The 22,451-nt window shown below is 43.6% G+C and overlaps 1 protein-coding gene across 1 annotated transcript in view; it reads left to right on the top strand.

The window, feature by feature from the left end:
* huwe1 (HECT, UBA and WWE domain containing E3 ubiquitin protein ligase 1) overlaps positions 1–22,451 on the top strand; it is a 286,355-nt gene that overhangs the window by 71,492 nt on the left and 192,412 nt on the right. The window contains exons 8-16 of the mRNA XM_063034669.1: positions 7,613–7,663; positions 10,973–11,041; positions 13,301–13,400; positions 14,276–14,376; positions 15,754–15,904; positions 17,207–17,334; positions 19,768–19,908; positions 21,290–21,395; positions 21,480–21,593. Of these exons, the coding sequence (XP_062890739.1) occupies positions 7,613–7,663; positions 10,973–11,041; positions 13,301–13,400; positions 14,276–14,376; positions 15,754–15,904; positions 17,207–17,334; positions 19,768–19,908; positions 21,290–21,395; positions 21,480–21,593 (961 nt within the window). The remainder of the gene's footprint in view (positions 1–7,612; positions 7,664–10,972; positions 11,042–13,300; positions 13,401–14,275; positions 14,377–15,753; positions 15,905–17,206; positions 17,335–19,767; positions 19,909–21,289; positions 21,396–21,479; positions 21,594–22,451) is intronic.

Genomic DNA, 22,451 nt, shown 5'->3' with positions numbered 1-22,451 from the left:
GTGAGGCTCATGTAAATCTGAGTAATGTGGCCCTGGGGAGGATGCTTCAGTCCATAGGGGAGTCTAGGATGTGAGGGTGCAGCCTCAGAATGAAGAGGCGGCCCTTTAGAACAGAGATGAGGGAACTTCTTCAGCTTTGGAATGCGTTGTTGAGGAAAATTATTTCCATTACCACTCACATGAAAAAAATCAATGCACAAAAATTAGCAGACCTTCAAGGAAAATTAAAACAACTTCAAGTTGTAGATAGCAACAAAAGTAATTCAAATCGTAAACAGGAAATTAGGAAATTGCAAAGTGATATTGACGATATTTATACGTTGGAAACTCAAAGAAATTTTCTTTACCTGAGACAAAAGAATTATGAAGTAGGAGGTAAATCAGCTAGATTATTAGCATATAAATTACGAAAACAACAAGCAGACAATACCATTCGTAAAATAAAGAATCCAAAGACAAAGCTTGTGGAGAGTACAATAGGGAAAATTCAAGAGAGTTTTGAAACATATTATCGAGAGCTGTACTCCCAACCCCGGGCCCCCAATGAGCCCTATATAGACAGTGTATTGAATTTTTTAGATCTACCTAAACTTACAGATTTACAAAATGAAAGTTTATTAGAACCAGTAACTGTCAAAGAACTGAACGTGGCCATCTCTAGGTTAAAGGCTGGAAAGTCCCCGGGTTCTGATGGGTTTACCTCAGAGTGGAATAAGTCCCTGAAGACACAGTTAGCCCCATTACTACTTAACACCTTTAATTGGATCTTGCAGAGAGGAGAAACTCCACCTTCCTGGAGAGAAGCGATTATTTCAGTTATTCCTAAAGAGGGTAAAGATAAACTAGAATGTGGCAATTATCAGCCAATTAGTGTTCTTAATTTAGATTACAAACTATTTACATCTATATTAGCGCGCAGATTGGAAAAGCTTTTACCTGGCCTAATCCATTTAGACCAGACTGGATTTATTCAACAAAGACAAACATAGGACAACATAAGGAGAACTCTGCACATATTAGAACAGGTTAATAAGAACGAGACAGAGACAATGGTAGTAGGATTGGACGCTGAGAAAGCTTTTGATTCGGTTAGTTGGGCATTCCTATACAGAGTGTTAGGAAGATTCGGCTTTCAAGAAAAGTTTATTAAAGGAATTCAGACTCTATATGACAGCCCTACAGCCTGAATTAAGATAAATGGGGACCTCTCTGACTCCTTCATCTTAGAGAGAGGCACTAGACAGGGATGCCCAATTTCTCCTCTCCTTTTTGCGCTATATATTGAACCGCTTGCCCAACTAATAAGACAGAGCGAAATCGTAAAAGGTATCAAGGTGGCAGGGATTGAACAGAAAGTGGCGTTATTCGCAGGTGATGTTTTGGTCTATCTGAGTGAACTAGAAAAATCATTTATAGGATTGTTTACACTGTTGGATGACTTTGGGAAAATATCAGATTATAAAATAAATGTAAAGAAAACGCAGGTTATGTCCCTAAATTATACACCATCCAAAAAATTGCAGGATACATACGATCTTAAATGGGAAGCTAAATCATTAAAATATTTAGGAATAACCCTGCCGAAGGATCTTTCAACACTGTCACAGGTAAATTATGGGCCATTAATCTCAGAGGTAAAAGCAGATATGCATAGATGGAATCTTATCCCCTTTTTAAGTTTAAAGTAAAGGATAAATACTATAAAAATGAATATTCTTCCTCGGTTATTGTGTCTTTATTGTAGGGAGTACAAAGAAGGTTCACCAGATTGATTCCTGGGATGGCAGGACTTTCATATGAAGAAAGACTGGATGAACTGGGCTTGTACTCGTTGGAATTTAGAAGATTGAGGGGGGATCTGATTGAAACGTATAAGATCCTAAAGGGATTGGACAGGATAGATGCAGGAAGATTGTTCCCGATGTTGGGGAAGTCCAGAACGAGGGGCCACAGTTTGAGGATAGAGGGGAAGCCTTTTAGGACCGAGATTAGGAAAAACTTCTTCACACAGAGAGTGGTGAATCTGTGGAATTCTCTGCCACAGGAAACAGTTGAGGCCAGTTCATTGGCTATATTTAAGAGGGAGTTAAATATGGCCCTTATGGCTACAGGGGTCAGGGGGTATGGGGGGAAGGCTGGGGCGGGGTTCTGAGTTGGATGATCAGCCATGATCATAAATGGCGGTGCAGGCTCGAAGGGCCGAATGGCCTACTCCTGCACCTATTTTCTATGTTTTCCGTACTTTACCGGTGGAGGTGGATGATAATCAATTCAGGGAATGGGACAAATGGATTTCCTGCTTCATTTGGCAAGGAAAGAAACCTAGAATTCGATATAACACCTTACAGTTAGGGAAGGAAGGAGGAGGTATGGTTCTTCCTTGCCTGAGAAATTATTTTTATGCCTCACAGATAACCCCTCTGTTATATTGGTGTAATGGGGAATATAAGGCTCGATGGAAGGAAATAGAATTTGGATTAGTTGACAGTTTTCCTCTACAGGCCTTAATAGCTGACAAAGGATTGATGGCCCAGTTGGAAAAATCTAAAAACAGTTGGATAAATCTTACATTAAAAGTATGGCAGAAGGTGGTTAGTTCATGTGGAATTAATAACATGTTAAAACTCTTTAGATGGTGTGCATATGATACCGAATTCCTTCCCAATAGAGGAGATAAAAGATTTGAGCTATGGATAAAGAAAGGTCTTACAACCTACCTCTCATTTATAGATAAAAGAGTATTACAAAGTTTCCAAATCCTGCAGGACAAACATGGCCTAGAACACAATGACTTCTTTAGGTACCTTCAAGTACGAAACTATGTTAACCAGAGTTGGAGATTATACAGACCTATCAACAGTAGAATTAGAATTTTTCAAGATTCTGAATTCGGCTTGCAGTTCAATACCTAGTAAATCAGTTTCTCGATTATATAATGCACTCTCCCATGCTAAAAATGTAAATACACTGTATATTAAAGAGAAGTGGGAGAAAGAAACGGGGTTGGTACTTTCAGAGGAGGCTTGGGGGAAAATCTGCAGCTTTCAATGGTCCTCGACTAATTCTTTGACTTGGAGAGAACATTGTTGGAAAAACATTATAAGGTACTTCAAAACCCCATATCAGAAAAAATATAAAGATACAAACGTGACGTGTTGGAGAAGGTGCGGCTCCAAGGAGGCAAATCATTTTCATATTTTCTGGAATTGCCCTAAATTAAGTCTATATTGGGAAGGTATTCATAGAACATTAGTTAAGGTACTTAGGTCCCAGATACCTCTGAACTTTGAGACGCTCTATTTGGGGCATGTATTGTTTCTTGAACAGAAGGAAGATATAAAGTTGCTGCAGGCCCTCTTAGCAGCAAGTAAGAAATCAATCACTAGAAAGTGGCTAAATCCAATACCACCTGCATTAGAAGATTGGCACGAAATTATCTTGCAAGTATTTAAAATGGAAAAGTTGACTTACTCCCTGAGAATTCAAAAAGAAAAATTTTATCAAATCTGGAATAAATGGATTGAATATATAACCCTAATGCGAGCAGACTTTAGATGACTCTCCTAATGATTTATACTGCTCTTCTCATCAACACAGTAATATTGCTAATGTAAGCACCCCTAGTCTAAATGTCTTTTTTTTTTGTTTTCTTCTGGAAAATAGAGAATTAACACAAGTAAAGGGAAAGATTTGGGAAAGGGATAAAAAATGAAAAAATTAAGTAAATAAGTACATAGGGATTGGATAATTATGTCTGCGGGCAGGAGCAAGCATGAACAAGTTAGGATATAAACACCTACAATGGTTGTTACATAGACTTACATACAACATTTTGGACCAGTGGAAATGGTCCAGAAGAGTTATATGGAAACTATTATTACCATTTTTCTTAACAACTAATACCATTACTTAGCCTAATAGATTAGAATTACCACAGTACATAATTATCTATTTAAGTGTCTAATTTTCTTTTATATCATCTCAATGTGTACTTAAGAATGTATAAATAATTATAGTTTTATACATATAAAAAAATGGAAACGGTTATATCTGTGAAAAAAGTACATGATATTTGTGAATTCCTTATCCAAATAAAAATAAAATTTAAAAAAAGGAATGCGTTGTTGTGGAGGCCAAGTTATTGCAGTTATTTAAGGAAGAGATCAATAGGTTGTTGAATGGTAAGGGGTTAAGGGTTACAGGGAGAAGATGGCAGAAGAAAATGGGAATGCTTTAAGAAAAAAAGCCATGATGAAAAGATGGAGCTATTAGCGGTATGGCCTGTATTTTTAATGTTCCTTTTATTCATATATACAGCACAATAACAGGACGGTCCTACCCACCGAGTCCATGCTGCCCAATTGCACCCATGTGACTAATTACATACTAACTTGTAAGTCTTTGGACTGTGGGAGGAAACCGGAGCACCCGGAGGAAACCCATGTGTTCATGGGGAAAACGTACAAACACCTTTCAGCCAGTGGTGGGAATTGAACCCAGGTCACTGGTGCTGTAATAGCGTTATGCTAGCCACCACCCCACCCGGCCATAGCACAGCAAACCTTGTATTTTGGGGGGATTGTGGTTTTCTCCGATGATAAGTGTGTGAGTACTTTCAAAGCCGAAAAGGCAAGGCACTGTTAGCTTGCCAACCTCAGCTGCAGGAGAATGACTCCATCAGGTGGTTGATTGAACACTGCGCGGTGTTGTGTGAGCGCACGTTTGAGCTTGGCTGCGATGCCATCCTTAACGGTGGGGGGGGGGCAGCATGCAGTGCTTTGAGCCCCAGTCTGTCACTCCAGTAGATCAGTGCTAACATGTACCCCATCTGTGGTTCCATATAGTAGCCTGCTCAGTAATGGATTAGTCCTGAGCCCAACGTTCATAGCCCTCCAGCATCTGATTGGGAAGACTCCCTGACTGTCCCAGTTCCAACGCTGGAAGGTAGCATTAAAGGAGATAATTTCACTCCTTTCTCTAAAGTAAAAAATATTCTGGTTTTGTACACTCAGTGGCCACTTTGTTAGGCACACCTTTATACTTGTTTGCAAATACCTAATCAGCCAATCATGCAGCAACTGAACACATATATGCATGCAGACATGGTCAAGAGTTTCAGTTGTTGCTCAGATCAAACATTAGAATGGCGAAGAAATGAGATCTAAGTCACGACTTTGACTGTGGAATGATTGTCGGTGCCAGATGGTGTGGTTTGAGTATCTCAAAAACTACTGATCTGGGAGTTTTGCGCACAACAGTCTCTGGAGTTTACAGAGGATAGTGTGAAAAAGAAATACTGGTAACAATCATCCAGTGAGCAGCAGTTCTGTGAGCAGAAACACTTTGTTAATGAGAGAGGTCAGAGGAGAATAGCCAGACTGATTTAAGCTGACAGGAAGGTGACAGTAGCTCAGATAACCATGTGTTGTAACAGTGGTGTGCAGACGAGCATCTCTGAACGCATAACACGTTGAACCTTGAAATGGGTGGGCAACAGCCCCAGAAGACCACCAACATAAATCAATGGCCACTTTATTAGGAACAGATGGTACCCTGTAAAGCGGCAACTGAATTTTGATTATATTTTGGTCCAGATGGTCAGAAAATAACTTGCGGTTAAGAAATGGATTTAAAGTCATTTAAGCCTAATGTTTTAGTAAATCACTGTGTAGAATTCTCAAAGTGACGGTGGTCCTCGATGTACACCCTAGTATAGTCTAAACCAGGGGTTTCCAACGTGGGGTCCATGGACCGCTCGGTTATTGGCACCGGTCCATGGCATTAAAACAGTTGCGAACCTGTGGTCTAAGCCCTCCAGGCTAGTGGGGTGATACCTGGAGGGGGATGCGGTGTGGAATGCTGAGTTGATGGAAGAACTCTGATAGGTCGAGGTGGTGCTATGAAGACGTGTTACAGACGGGCAGTTTGTAATTTTAAGCTTCGTCTCTGTTATGGAGTTTGGCCAGCAAGGTGAAATTACAGAACATAGAACACACTCACAGTTTTAGGGACAGCTTCCCCTATGCCATCAGATTCTGAATGGACAATGAAGCTATGAACACTACTTCAAAATGTTTGCTCTCATTTTTGCACTACTTATTTAATTTTTTATAAATATTTTATATATTTCTCATAATTTATAGTATATTTTGTCTTGCCACTGCCACAAAACAAATTTCATGACCTATGTCATTGATAATAAACCAGATTCTGATAGAATCTAGAGCCTTACAGCACCGGCTATGCCTTTATCATCTTGTACACCTCAATCAACTTTTACATTACAAACAGATCCTTCAGTCCAGTTAATCCGTGCTGACCTCCATTTCATCTTCCCCTGCATTTACATCATCCCCCCCCCGCGGGGGGCGTCTTTGGAACTGTGAGGCCGCTACTAATTGTGCAGCTTGTGCTCTCTAATACATGTGCGTTTGTTACACCCTTTAGAATAGTGAGACCCCACCACCCCACCCCCGCAGAGAAAAGTCTCTGCACTTCCATTTTAAGGTCAAGAGGGAGTGGCTTAATTACATCACTGAGATTGGGAGCCTGTGCAGTGGAGATATGTGGGGATTGTAGCCACCAGCTTGTTCATAACAAACTCCCACCAGTAACAATGAATGATGAATTTGTATCAGGAAAGGCGGTGAGAAACTCCTCTTAAACTCGAGATGCTGCAGGTGCTGGAAATCTGGAGGAATTCAACAGGTCAGTTAATATCTGTGGAGAGAAATAAAGAGCCAACGTTTTGGGCTGAGACCCTTCATCAGGATTGTTGATGAAGGTTTTTGGCCTGAAACGTTGACTGTTTATTCCCTTCCATCGATGCTGCCTGAAACATCAACTGTTATTCCCCTCCATAGATGCTGCCTGCCTTGATGAGTTCCTCCAGCAATTTAGGGATAACACCTGCTGTCTTGAGACCCACACATGACCAGGTGCAGGAACAGTTAATACCCCTCAACCATCAGGTTCTTGAACCAGAGGGGATAATTTCACTTGCCCCATCACTGAACTGTTCCCACAACCTCTGGGCTCACTTTCTAGGTCTCTTCAACCTCTGGGCTCACTATCTAGGTCTCTTCATCTCAGGTTCTCAATATTTATTTATTTGTTGTTGTTATTACTTTTCTCTGTTTGAACTTGCACAGTTTGTTGTTTTTTGCACACTAGTTGACTGCTGAAGTTGGGGGTCTTTCATTGATTCTGTTATAGATATTATTCTATTATGGATTTACTGAGTATGCCTGCAAGAAAATGAATCTCAGGATTGTATATGATGACGTTTATGTACTTTGATAGTAAGTTTACTTTGAATTAATCTGTGAGAAAGAGCCCAGCAAATAGAATCTGTGAAGGCTCCCCTGTGGGTAAGCATGTTGCAAAATAGATCTTTCCCAATCACTTTGATTGTATCCAATCAGTGTAGTGCAATCTTTGTGTTATTGAGGTTGGAATTATGTTGTATAAATGCTGTCCTGCCTTGCTATCCACTGCCGGTTATCCATGATTTCTCTCTGTGCCAAGAGCCGGTAATGCTGTGTGGTGGGGCGGGCTTCACGTTGCGTTTCCACTCGTGCTGACCCCCAGTCTCTATCTTTCTCTGTTGCAGGTCACGACAAACAACACACTACATTACATTCACATAGAGCAGTTAGATAAGGTGAGTGCTTCCTTCTTCTTTCATTGTGGGACTGATGTGGGGAAACGTGGCTTTAAATTCAAAAGCAGTGCTCTGTGTGTAAGTTGAAAGAAAGGAAATTACTGCATCAACATATTCTTTTATTGCCCCTTACTCCTCCCCTTCGTCAGCCAACTGACACTGAATGGAAGGAATTTATTTGCAATGCAGGAGGAGGAAGCCGTATGGCCCAGGCCAGCCAGAAATCGATCTTGCGCTGATCTTGCCATAAGACCATACACCATCAGAGCAGAACCAGGCCAGAATTCCTGTGGCAATGAATTCCACAATTTCACCAACCTCTGGCTAAAGAAATTTCCCCCTCCTCTCTGTTGTATTCTGAGGATACGCTCTTTGGTCCTAAACGCCCGCATTATAGGAAACATTCTCCCCATGTCCACTCTATCGAAGCCTTAAAATATTCAGTAGGTTTCAATGAGATTGCCCCTCATTCTTTCAGCAAGTGCAGGCCCAGAGCCTTCAAACACTCTTAATTAACTCTTTCATTCTGTGGATCGTTTTCATGAACCTCCTCTGGACTATCTCCAATACTAGAGTTTGGAGTTGGTTATTTCTGACTCTTGGTCAAAGGTCTGAAGGTCCATGCCTGAAGTGCCCATCTTGATCAGTTTTCCACGTGAAGGTTTCTGTCTCCTTCGTACTGTCAGGCAGGATGTTTTACACTCCTGCCCGTTAAGTATATTTTTCCCCATTGCTTGAAGCACCAAGCAGTAAAACACAGGAGCTGGGCTCACAGCCCACGATCTCTGTGCCAAGCACAATGCCAAATGAAAGTAATTGCATCTGCCTGCAGAGCATCCATATCCCTCCAAGGCCCTCCTGTTCATGTGTCTGTTTAAGTGGGTCTAAAATGCCACTATCATAGGTATGGTACTACTACCTTGCTTTGCAGCGTGTTCCAGGCCACTCTACATATTTCCTCTAAAAATTCCCCTCTCACTTTAAAACCATTATTCATCATTGTTACCATTGTGTCACGTCCTATGATGTTGGCGATCATGGTGACCATGGTTGTTCTAGGCAAATTTTTCTATGGAAGTGGGTTGCCATTGCCACCTTCTGGGATGGGTAACCTTAGCCATTATCGATACTCTTCAGAGATTGTCTTCCTGGTGTCAGTGGTCACTGAACCAGGACTTGTGATATGCACCAGCTGCTCATACAGCCATTCAGCACCTGCTCCCATGGTTTCAAGTGACCCTGAACGGGGAGAAGGGGCTAAGCAGGGGTTACACCTTGCCCAAGGGTGACCTGCTGGCTCGCTGATCTCCCTCCTTTGGTAGAGACCAATCTCCCTATTGCCACCCAACCTTCTGTATGTGATTCAGGATTGTATGAGAAGTCTTTCCTCAGAAATTGAACAGAGTTTGTCCAACCATTCCTTTCTAGCTCTTACATTCTATTCCAGGCAGCATCCTAGTGAACCGTGTCTGCACCCTCTGCAAAGCCTCTACATCCTTCCTGTAATGGGATGACTAGAACTGCAAATGAGGCTAAACCAAGGTGTTTCGGAGCTGCAACATGACTTCCTGTGCTCAGTGCACTGACTGATTAAAGCACACCTACCATACGTGGCAAATACTACCCTATCTACTTGTATTGTCATCCCTAGGGAGGTCAGTACTTTCATCCCAAGATCCCTCTGTACATCGATACACCCAAGGGTCTTGCCTTTACTTTGCCGTCCCCATTTATATTCGACATCCCAAAGTCCTGCACTTCACTTACCAGACTAAAACCCCATCTGCTATTTCTTTGCCAAGTTCTATGACTGATCTATGTGCTTCGACAAAGTCAGGTTTGTCATGGTGCACAAATACATGTATGCACAGCTGCAACGAAAAATATACTTGCAGCAGCAGTATCACAGGTACATAGCATTAAATAAGCAGCATTCTCAAGAAAAAACATAAATTTTTACTCACAGTGTTGTTACTCAGCCTCCCACATTTTTGTAACTTTAAATAAATGGGTGGCAGGGTGGAGATAAGTCTCTACCAAGGCAGCCGGTGTATATAACAAGTCCTGGTTATACGACCACTGATGCCAGGCAGACAATTTTGAAGAGTACTGATAATGGTTGGGGTCACCTGTCTTATAAAGACACTGCCCAGAAGAAGCCAATGGTAAGCCACTTTGGCAGAAAAAATTGCCAAGAACAATCATAGTCATTAGACCCAAGATTGCCTACGTCATTCGACATGGCACATAATAATGATGATGAACATGTGCAACAGATGTCACAGTATTGATCCTTGTGGAACATCATTGGTCACAGACACCTGGTCAGAATAACACCCAGTCACTACCCTCTGCCTTCTATGGCCATGCCAACGTTGAACCCAGTCTGCCAAATCTTCATGGATTCTATGCATCTTCATTATGACTTGCATTTAATCTCTCTACCAGTAAACTTCAGTCCCTCCTCCCAGATAATTGGGTCCCTTCATGCTCTCACACCCCAGTTAGATCTCCCACCGATTTCCTTCCTTTCGAAGAGCACAGGAACAGGAAAGGTAATCTTCTCTTGTACATACACTACGGACAACTCTCTCAATCAGTCCACCTCCTACACTTTCCTGAGCTGGGATGAGGGAGATCCTGATGTTAGAATAAAAAAAAAAGATAAGTTGTGGCATCATTAATCTAGCACATCTGTCTTTTCAAGCTGTTGTATTCCTCCTGCCTGGTGGGGGTACCTGAAGAGAAAATGGGAGGGATTCTTGATTGTTAAGTTTTAAATGTTGAGGCACCGGTCAACTCATCCGAGCACTGGTCTGTGGTCACCTTTCAAAGTCAATCTCCTGTTGACTTGTTCCTGTTTGTTTATTGTCAATCAGCCATATGCATGTATGCCACTAAGCCATGCATATAACTTCTACATAATACATAAAGTAATAGTAAATTTACAAATAATAGAATTTATTCCAGAAGATTTAGCATAATGTCCATTTGTGGCCCAAGTAAAAAAGTAAACAGTTATAACACTGCTGGCACTTCATAAATAGTTGGACCTGGATGGTGGCAGGGAGTTCAGTAGTCTCACCACGAAGAAGCAGCTTCCCATCCTAACATTCTTGTCATGATGCTACGGTGCATCCTGCCTGATGGTAGGAGGGCGAAGAGATTGTGGAACGGATGGGAGGGATCACTGACAATGCTATGGACCACCAGTCCTACTTCGTTGGGTTGTTTGAGAACTGAGGATGTGGGGTCTGGTGTCGGGAAGATAAGTGGCCTGTTTATTGTTGGCTTCTTTCCTGTTTGCAGATATCTGAAAGCCCGTCTGAAATTATGGAGTCTTTAACCAAAATGTACAGTATTCCAAAGGATAAGCAGGTGAGTGTTCCAAGATTCGATGATGTGCTGAGCTATGTCCACAACACAATGCAATTTCCTGCACTCACAGGTAGAGCAGTTGCTATACTGAGTCATGATGCATCTGATAGCATACTTTCTAAAGAGAGCTGAATGATGGGGTGGGTACCTTAGTTTAATTTTATTTATTTACAGAGACAGCATGCCCTATTACACCCATGTGACCAATTCCCCTCTTAACCCGTACATCTTTGGAATGTGGGGGGTAACCGGAGGAAATTCACATGGTCACAGGGAAGAAAATACAAACTCCTTACTGACAGTCGTGGGATTTGAACCTTCAGTTGCTGGTGCTGTAACTGCCTAACCACTCTAGTGTCATGCTGCCCCATTTTAGCCATATCAGTGAGAGGGCACAAGGTAAATAATGGCCCCTTCCTTCATTGTTTTGTGTGAAAGGGGATGAATGGTGGGATGGGGCAAGGCATAAGTTATGTTTTGAAAAGTGGGCTGTCAGTCCTTGAGCCTAAATGTGTATCCTGCTCCCACCAAAAGGAATGTTTCTCCCTATACAGTTCTGAAGTGGTCAGTGTTATGCTGCTGCAGCTCACCAACAAGTCAGAGTGAGCATAGATAATACCCACAATGTGGAGCTGAGCTAATTAAATAATCACGCCTCATCCCTTCTCCCTTCAGGTGGTCCATATCCTTTCATTCCCTGCACATTCCTGTGCCTTTTCTAAGAAACCCTTAAGCGCCTCTATTGTATCAGCCTATGCCACCACCCCTGGTAGTGCATCCAGCCTCCCATCACTATGATTGAAATAAAATTTACTCTCTCATCTCTTATCAACATTCCATCCTCACCTTAAGTGCATGTCCTTTATTTTAGACATTCCGACCCTGAGAGAAAACAGATAAGAGATTATAAACACGAGAAAGTCTGCAGATCCTGGAAATGCAGAACAACACACAAAAAGCTGGAGGAATTCAGCAGGCCAGGCAGTATCTATGGAAATGAATGAACAGTTCATGTTTCGGGAGTCCTGAAAAAGGGTTTTGGCCCAAAACATCGACTGCTTAATCATTTCCATAGATGCTGCCTGGTGTTCCTCCAGTATTTTGTGTGTGGTGCCAGGAGAGAGATTTATTTATCACATGTACAGTATATTAGTAATAAAATTATAGTGCTGTCTCCCTGGGCCTCTGCTAATTTCATAAACCTCTATCAGTTCTCCTCTCAGCCCCTGCTGCAGAGAAGACAACCTCTGTTTGTCCAACCTCATCCAGGCAGCATCCTGGTGAACATCTGCACCCTCTCCAAAGTCTCCCCATCCTTTCTGCAATCTGGCAACCAGAGTTGAATGCAATGCTGCAGATATGGCCTAAGCAGAGTTTTATAAACCTGCAACATAACTTTGCAACTCTTCCCTTCATTTCCTTGATGAGTAAAGGCAAGCACGCCATATACTGCCTTGACCGGGATGGAAATAACAAGTGGGCGCGATGGTAGCGTTGCAGTTAGTGTGACACTATTACAGCTCCGGGCGTCGGAGCTTGGAATTCAATTCAGTAAGGAGTTTGTGCGTTCTCCCTGACAACAAGTGGGCTGCTTTGGTTTCCCGCCACAGTCCAAAGATGTACTGGTTAGTAAGTTAATTGGTAATTGTAAATTGTCCTGTTATTTGCCTATGGTTAAATCAGTGAGTTGCTAGTGGTGCAGTTTGCAGGGCTGGAAGGGCCTGTTCAGTGCTGTGTCTAAATAAATACATTGCCACACATCACTTGCTTCTTCATTTGCTGGTTGGTGGATGGTTTGTTGGTTATAAAAAATGAAAAAATAGGTAAAAGCTTTAATATTCACGTGTACTTTGAAACATGCAGTGAAATCTGTCGTTTATGCCTCAGACCAACACAGGGTGGAGATGTGCTGGGGGCAGCCCATATGTATTGCCACACTTCCAGTGCCAAGATAGCATGCCCGCAACTTACTAACCCTAACCTGTACGCCTTTAAATGAGGAAGCAGCATCTGAAGTAGCCCACGGTGCCCATCTTTGACCTCAACACGGATCCTACCTCTCGCTGTCTCCTTGCTTCCTAGAAGCCTGTATTAATATTTAGGCATCCTCAGTGATTAACAACCCCATGGGTAAGGAGATTTCTCCTCTTCCCCTCCCTCTGGACTTTGAGTCTGAGAAAGTAAGCACACAGCCATGTGATGGAGTGATTGTCAAAGGTTTAACTGTTGTCATTCTGCCCTTCTGCTCTCTTCCCACAGATGCTACTGTTTACACACATACGGCTAGCCCACGGCTTCTCGAATCATAAGAAGAGACTTCAAGCAGTGCAAGCTCGGTTGCATGCGATCTCTATATTAGGTGAGAAATTCTGACCCGTTGTGTCAAAGCAAAGTACCCTTGTTTGCTTGGGAGTGGGAGAGTTTGTATTTAGTTAGTCCTGGGAGAGCAGAGATCTCTCAGTCTTGCATCTTTTGGCTGCCAGCTCTTAAGTTGTGAGCTCATCTGACAGAAAGATCTGATTCACATACTGATTTATATATCGCATGGAAAAGTCTTAGACACATATATATTAGCTGGAACTGTAGTAATTTCATGTATTGCACTATACTGCTGCTGCAAACAAAAAACAAATTTCATGACATATATGATAAACCTGATTCTGATATGGATCTATTGTGGACTGACAGTGGGAAGGAGGTATGGAGAGGGGAATCATGCTTGGGAAAAGGGGGAAGGAGGGGGGAGCACCGGCGAGACATTCAGTAATGATCAATAAAACAGTTTTTGGAATCAAATGACCTTGCTTGGTGTCTCAGGTTTGAGTGTAGCTGCACTCGTGTCTCTGGCACTCCTTTGCTGCTACAGGTCCCACACCCCTCCCTTGCCATTCTCAGCATCCTTTGCTCCTGCCAGATTTACAAACTCGCCCTCCACTCCACATTGACAAATATAGTACTGTGCAAAAGTTTTAGCCACTCTAGAGATACCATCTGCCTGATGGGAGTTGCAAGGCAGTGGCGTGGCCCAGATGCTGGTGATCTCTGATGGATCATTGCCATCATGAGAGGGGATTGAAAAGCTGTTTATTCCTTATTCTTTCTCCCCTAGTCTTTGCTGAGTTATCAGAGCTATATGTCACTTGATCTCAGTCTATGTGAATTCTAGGAGGGGGGGAAACAAGGGAGGTTCCTGATAACCATCCAGTGACAACTCGTGCCTTCTTATTTTTCCAGTTTACTCTAATGCGCTCCAAGAGTCAGCCAACAGTATATTGTACAATGGTTTGATAGAGGAGCTGGTTGATGTGCTACAGATCCCTGACAAACAGCTAATGGTGAGTGTGTGATACTGTATAGTGTTCCACCAATGCTGTGATATTTCCAAGAGCAGGCACCTGAGTTTCTGTATGATCTCAATAATGATGTGTGGTTTATGAATACTGGGACATTATTCCGAAGGCAGCTTGTATACATATCAGAGCATGGTAACGAGCCCATGCTACCCAAGCTTATTCCTTTTCTGCCTCCCTGCTTGAAGTGATGATCATTCCCTTCCCTTCACTGGCTTCTCATGATCTGAGGATGTGCTGGGTAGGCAGCTCGCAAGTGTCTCTGCACTTCTGGTGCCGGTATAGCATACCCACAACTTACTGATCTGTACGTCTTTGGACAGTGGGGGGAATGGTAACCGGAGCGGCTGGACAAAACCCATGCTGTCACAGAGAGGACATACAAACTCACTGGAGACAGCGGCAGGAATTGAACTCGGGTCGCTGATTCTGAAGCGTTATGCTAACCAGTATGCTACTTGGTCGCCTCATATAATTCCATATTTCTTCTTTGAATGAAAGGAAAATGGAGGGCTATGGTGAAGAAAAGGCTTAGATCAGGAGTTTGCAATCTTTTTTATGCTCTGCAGCTTTTCCATTAACTGAGGGGTCCGTGACACCAGGTAGGAAACTCTTGGGTTAGATTGACCGTGGAGCAGCTGAAAAGGTCGGCATGGCATCATGGGCTGAAGTGAACTCTATTGTTTTACAACATGGATTCAATATTGAAATAATGTTTATAAATGGAACGATATTCCATATGCAGCCTGGAGTATATGTAATTCCCATATTTTAATTTTTCCCTACAACTGACACTGTAATAGCTCCCACTGACAAAAGACTCTGCAGTCATTTGCACATCATGCCCAGTTTAACCCTTTTTTACCCACTACCTGACATTACAGAGCAGTCAGAGGAATCAGCAGTCACAGAGAATTTACAGGCTCCACACAGGACAGGGCAAGGGAGAGGTGGGGGTCCAGATCAAACTGGACAACAGTGGCTGCCTGGCAGCAACTGTACCACTGTGCCAAACACTGTGCCTGCTTGTAAACCTGCCACTTGCTGCCTACATGGTGGTCTGATGTCCTTCGTGTAGGGATCCCCAGCCTACCTGAATGTTCAGCCATTGTCATGACAGGCAGGTTCCCAGCCTGCAACCAAAAGAAAATCCCTCTATCTCTTTACCACCAGTTTAGTAAGGGCAGAATTCAAAATAGGAGATACCCAAGGCTTTAAACTATCACCTCCACATGGAAGGAGTTGGATTTGAAACCACCAGCTTAAGAGATGTGGCATCATCGAAGCTAATTCCTTTGCTATTCTCTTGCTTGAAGTGATGATCCTTTTCTTCCCTTCACTGGCTTCTCTTTCTTTCAAAAGGATATCAAAGCTGCTTCCTTGCGGACGTTGACATCTATTGTCCATTTGGAGCGGACTCCCAAGCTGAGCAGCATTATAGACTGCACGGGGACTGCGTCATACCACGGTTTTCTGCCTGTGCTGGTGAGAAACTGCATACAGGCCATGATCGGTGAGTATGGGTGCACAAGAAGAAACATCATCCTTTTTTATGCTTCAGAGCTTTGTGTGTGATGAGCAGGAGTTGCTGAATTGCAGTCAACCAGAGGGAATCAGAATCAGGTTTGTCAGAAATTTGTTGGTTTGTAACACAGTATAATGCTTAAATATACTATAAATTACAATAGGAAATATATGTCGTGAAATTTGTTAATTATGTGGCAGCAGTACAATGCAAAGCATGATAAATATGGGGGAAAAGCTGAATTGCAGTAAGTATGTATGGATGTTAGTTAAAATAATTAGTGCAAAAACAGAAATTAAAAAGTATGGGTTCAGTGTCCATTTAGAGTTTGGGTGGCAGAGTGGAAGAAGCTTTCCTGAATCGTTAAGTGTGTGCCTTCAGTTTCCTGTACCTCATTCCTGATGGTAACAATGAGATGTCTTTGGGTGTTGTGGAGTCCTTATTGATGGACACTGCCTTTCTGAGGTACTGCTCCTTGAAGATGTCTTGGCTACTATGGAGGCTAGTGCCCATGATGGAGCTGACTAATTTTACAACTCTCTGCAGCTTACTTCGATCCTGTGCAGTAGTCTCCCCCCGCCCCCCCCCCCAAACCAGATGAGGTAGTTTTGGGCTTGACCATTTAGAAATCTAATGGTGAGTAGAGCGGGGGGGGGGGGGTGGGGGGGGCGGGGGGTGCGGGGAGAAGTTGTTCCTGAGACATTGAGTGTGTGTTGGGCTTGATGGTAGTAATGAGAAGAGGGCACGTCCTGAGTGATCGGAGTCTTTCCTGATGGATGCTGTACTTCTTGTGAAGATGCCCTTGATGCTGGGGAGGCAAGTGCCCACGATGGCGCTGTCTGAGTTTACAACCCTCTGCATGTTTTTCGTGATCCTATGCAGTGGCCTTTCCATACCAGATGGTGATGTAACTAGCCAAGATGCTCTCCATGGTACATCAGTGGAAATTTGTTTGGTGACGTACCAAATCTCCTCAAACTCCTAATTAATGGCAAGCACTCCTTTCTGTTATTCTGGAATGATGGGCCCCGATCTCATTATAAACCATGCAACAGTAAGGAGAGTAAGCAGGTCTTTCATTAACGCCCTGATGCCCTTCAATCTGCATGATGGAACAGACCTGATGGGCCGAATGTCCTAATTGTGCTCCCATTTCTCATAGTCGTACTGGATGGTTATTTTGTGTTGATAAGATGCCCATGAAATGAAAGAGCAATTGCACAAGTGTCTTAACTGCAAGGCTGATGAATCCTGATTTGCTTTTCTGTTTGAATTTTACCTTGGCACCAGATCCGTCTATGGAGCCGTATCCTCATCAGTTTGCCACGGCATTGTTCTCGTTTCTCTACCACCTGGCCAGCTATGACGCAGGTGGCGAGGCCTTGGTCTCCTGTGGCATGATGGAAGCTCTACTCAAGGTGAGAGTTGATTCTTGGTTTCTGAAGACCCTCGAAAAACACTATCCCTCTGTGCCACACTGGGAGGGCGAATAGACTGGGTGAAGGTTTAGCAGGGAAGCTGGACTTTAAGACTTGTCCTTTTTTCACAAAACTATAAAAGTTTATTCATTCAAAAATACACACAATGTACAGTGATTGACAATCATATTTACAATTTCTAATTAACATATTGTTGCAGTCATCTACGAAACACTCAATTCCCTGGGAAACTGCATGCTTCCTCTCCCAAGGACACTCAGGCATGAAAGTAACTCTGGAAGACAGGCAGGCCATCTGTATGGGCAGAGCTCTCAACTGCCTTCTGCTTGGACCCTGAATGGCCCTCTTGTCCACCAATCAACCCACCTCCCTCTGTACTGGGTGACTCTATGGTATACTGCAAGAGTCTTCGATACATAGTAGGGGGCCTAATTCTTTTGCACTGTACTGTATTTGTCAAATGAAGTAGAGAGCGAGTTTCCAAGTCTGGCTGGAGCGAACAATTTTGGAAATGGCAAGGGTGAAGCACTGCAGAGGAGAATTTCCAGGGGTGGGAGGTGGGGGGAGGTGGGGTGGCATGCCTGCAGATGCACCTAGTTGGTGTTCTGTGTTCAATCCCAGCATCCTCTAAGGAGACGCTCTGTGTTCTCCCCGTGGAATGTGTGTGTTTTCTCTGGGTAGGTGAATTGATCATTGCAAATTATCCTGTGATTAGATTAGAGTCAAACCAGGATTGTCAGGCAGTGTGGCCAGAAGGGCCTATTTCATGTTGTATCTCCAAACAAATGAATCATTAAAAAATAAACTTGAAAGTGTTGAATGATAAAGTAAACAAAGAGATGACCTTTGCAGAAGAAGGATATTTGAGACAATTGGCAGTCATAGTAACACAGCAGGCAAGTGAGCCCTTTGACACACTGAGTTTGCTAGTTATCAGCCACCCAATTACACTGATCCCATATCATTCTCCCTCACACTCGGGGCAGTTACCAACCTGCACGTCTTTGCGTGGTGAGAAGAATCCTATGTGGCCTCAGGAAGAACAGGCAAACTGCATGCATCCTTGGAGGCTGGGATTCAAAATCAGATCTATTGCTGCTGACAGATCTGGCATGTCTGTTCTCTTCTCCCGAGTTTAGTGGACACAATGCCAAATGTATTTTCAGTTTTTAACCTTCAGATTGCATGTAAGTCTAGAATCACTATCGGGTTTAATATCCTGACATATGTTGTGAAATTGTTTTTTTTTTGTGGCAGCAGTACAGTGCAGTGCATAAAAAACTATAAATTGCAATAAGAAACGTATTTTAAAGAATAAATTAAATAAATAGCACAAAATAGTGAGGGAATGATCATGGTTCATTCAGAAATCTGATGGTGGAAGGGAAGAAGCTGTTTCTAAAACTTTGAGTCTGTGTCTTTCTCAGTACCTCCTCCCTGATGGTAGTAATAAGAAGAGAGCCCTAATAAGCCCTAGGTGGTGGGGATCCTCATTGATGGGTACCGCCCTTTTTCAGTCCTTGATTTTGAAGATGTCCTGGATGCAGGGGAGGCTGGTGCCGTAGTGGAGCTGGCTGAATTTGCAACCCTCTGCAACTTTTTTCATTCCTGTGCAGGGCCCACCCCCCTATGCCAGATGGTGATGGAACTAGTTAGTATGCTCTCCACAGTATATCTGCAGGAACTTGCCATATGGCAACTGATATGCCTTCTTCGTAATTACATAAATATGTTGAGCCCAGGATCGATATTTAGTGATGTTGACACCCAGCAGCTAGAAGTTGCTCACCCTCTCCACTTGTGATCCCTGTTCCTAAAACGTTGATTGTGGGTCTTCAGGCTCCTGTACCATCTCCCTGATGGTAGTAATGAGAAGAGGGCATATCACTGGATGGTGAAGGTCCTTCGTGATGGATGCAGACTTCTTGAGGCATTGCCTTTGGAAGATGACCTCGATGGTGGGAAGCCTTGTGCCCATGATGAAGCTTGCTGAGTCTACAACCCTTTCCAGCCTCTTCGGATCTTGTGCACTGGAACCTTCAGCGCTGACTGGGATGCACCCAGTCAGAATGCCCTCATTGTACATCTGCGGAAATTTGTAAGTCATTGATGACGTACCGAATCTCCTCAGAAGTGTGAATGAAGTAGAGCTGCTAGTCAGCTTGTAGTACACTTGTAGTCATTGCAAACTGACTACACTGACGAGAAGTGCGATCCCCATTTGGCGTAGGTACAGTTCCACTGTATCTCCAACATACAGGTGTGGCATGGGGAGGTTCAGTGGCCTTGGTGAGAGACATTGACTGGGAAGACCCTGCCTCAGTCAGTAACTTCTTGTTGGTTGTGCCTTTATCAGTAACACTGTGATCTCCATATTGTGATGTTCTTTCAACTTGCCTTCTTTTTTCCTAGGTGATCAAGTACCTCGGGGATGAGCAGGATCAGATCACCTTTGTGACTAGGGCTGTCCGTGTGGTGGACCTTATCACCAACCTGGACATGGCTGCTTTCCAGTCGCACAGTGGCCTGGCTGTGTTCATCAATCGATTAGAGGTACGTGGAACCTGAGAGTCCAGTGGCTAGGCAAAGACTCACAATTTGTTCTGAAGTGTATCTTAACAGTCATCGGATCCATGCTCTGCTGCATGTGACTGGGAGTGGAATTGGCAGCCTGCCTTAAAAAATAAAAAAAAAAGTGATGTGTATTGTTGCTGATCACGATTATTAAATGGGGCAAAGCCACAGCAAGTTCAGTTCAATCCTGTGTGTTCTAAGCGAGTTTGGCACAGGGATATAAAGTGCTAAGTGAGCACAAATTTGGAGTTCATTGCTAGAAGAATCTGGATTGTTGGAACTCTGTTTACCCAAAGTCAGTGATTTGCCAAAAACCCTCCTTGAAGCATGATAAGCAGATGGATCTTGGGGGTCCCCTGTAAGTGGCCACACAAGTTGATAGGGTGGCTAAGAAGGTATGATTGCCTTCATTAGTTGAGGCATCGAGTTTAAAAGCCAGAAGTGATGTTGCAGCTTTATAAAATTCTGGCTAGGCCACATTTGGAGTAAAGCATGTAACTCTGGTTGGAAGGATGTTAGGGCTTAAGAGACAGTATGGAAGTGGTTTACCAGGACATTGCCTGGATCAGAGGGCATGTGGTATAACAGACTTAAGTTGTTTTCTCTGGCACAGCAGAGGCTGTGGGAAGATCTGACTAACGTTTATAAGGTTGCGAGAGGCATCCATAGAATAAACAGACAATATCATTTTCCCAGGGTTAAAATGTCTAATACCAGAGGGCATGCATTTAAAGTGAGAGGGGTAATTTCAAAGGAAATGTGAGGGGGGGGGCAAGTTTTTTATGTAGAGTGGTTGGTGCCTGGATTGGTGGTAGAGGCTGAAACATTACAGACTTTCAAGAGATGTATAGATAAGAATGTGAGGAAAATGGAAGGATGTGGACTTTGTGGAGGATGAAGTGATTCGTTAGCCATTTCATTACTAATCGGTTTGGCACACCATTGTGGGCCGAAGGGCCTGTTCCTATACTGTGCTTTTCTGTTTTAACCACACTTCCCTGGTCACCTTTAACTCTGGAAATGGCAGTTAGACCATTTCAGGGTTGGCGCTAGTCTTAATCCTCAGAATGATCTGTGTTTTATCAGAAACTTATTAGAGGAAAAATCAAAAGCAGCTTCCACTGTTCCTGGTGCCCTGCTCTGTCTCACACTCTACCCTCTACCCCTGATCCAGCACACACTCCTGGGGTCATACAGATAGTGAAGTTCCCATCAGACACAGATTAAGCCTTCCTCCACACTGTTCCATGACAGACACAGTGAATCCCCCTCTACCCTGTCCCATCACACACTCCGGGGGGAGGAAGAGCATGGTTCTCCCCATTGGGCTGCCCCACTAATCGTCGTTTCATTTTTCTAGCATGAAGTGGATATCTGCAGAAAGGAATGTCCTTTCGTCATCAAGCCAAAGATTCAGCGGTCAAGCACGGCTCAGGAGGGAGAGGACATGGAGACAGATTCTGAAGGTATCAACACAGACTGCCTGTAACTTGCGGCATTACCGCATCCATTGCTGCTGATCTGCACTGCATTTACCAACCCTGCTGTAGTTTCAGATATCGTTATGGAGAGCAGTCCAGGTCCCTCAACGTCAACCACTGAGGTCCGGCCAGAAGGAGAGTCGCGGGGGCCAAATACTGTCATGAGTTACCCACCGAGAACGGGTAAGAATGGTTGTGCCTACCTCTGTGAAAGGAGAGTGGTGTACCTGTGGAAACCTGCTTCAGCTTTATGCCAGCTTCAGCTCTTACAGGGGCAAGCTGAGATGAGAATGATGCTGGTGTCCTAACTTAAGGTTGTATAGTCTGGAATCAGGCTCTTGGTCCACGGTAGAACACAGAACAGTACAGCATAGTACAGGTCCTTCAGCCGATCTTTTAACCTGCTCTTAAGAATAAAAGCTCTTGGCCAGGATTCCCATCTAAGCTACTTCTGTCCGCCTGCCTTTGGCCCATATCATTTTCAGCCTTTTGAAGTGCCTTTTAAGTGTTGTAAACGTACCTGCCTCAACCACTTCCTTGGCCGCTTGTTCCATATACTGAGTGCCCTCAGTATATTCCAATTCATTTCTCGCATTTTCATCGAAGCATAACAGTGAAATACATCATTTGCATTAACAGCTAACATGCCCAATGCTGTGTGTTCCTGCTGAACTCTGGACTTAAACCTTTGGATTTGCCCTCCGGACTTCACCGACCTCTTCCCCCTTCACCTTAAACCAATGCTCTGTAGTCCTTGGTTGCCCCAATCCTGGGGGGAAGCAAGCCTTCATCCTATATATGCCCCTTGTAATTTTATGCTCCTTTGTGTCGTCAACCCCTCAACCTCCTGTGCTGCAATGAAAACAGTCCTCTCACCTGTTCAACCTCAATGGGCATGTGTCCAGGGGAACAAGTTACCTGGCTGTACAGAGGTGGGATTGGGTTCCAATGGAGGACATCCTAGGAAATCTGGGGAGGCACGGTTAGTGTAGTAAAATTAATGCACCAGTGACTTGGGTTCAGTTTCACCGCTGCCTTTAA

The sequence above is a fragment of the Mobula hypostoma genome, chromosome 28 (assembly GCF_963921235.1).
Source record: "Mobula hypostoma chromosome 28, sMobHyp1.1, whole genome shotgun sequence".
NCBI classification, from domain to species: Eukaryota; Metazoa; Chordata; class Chondrichthyes; order Myliobatiformes; family Myliobatidae; genus Mobula; species Mobula hypostoma.
This window is presented reverse-complemented; position numbering and strand designations above follow the sequence as displayed.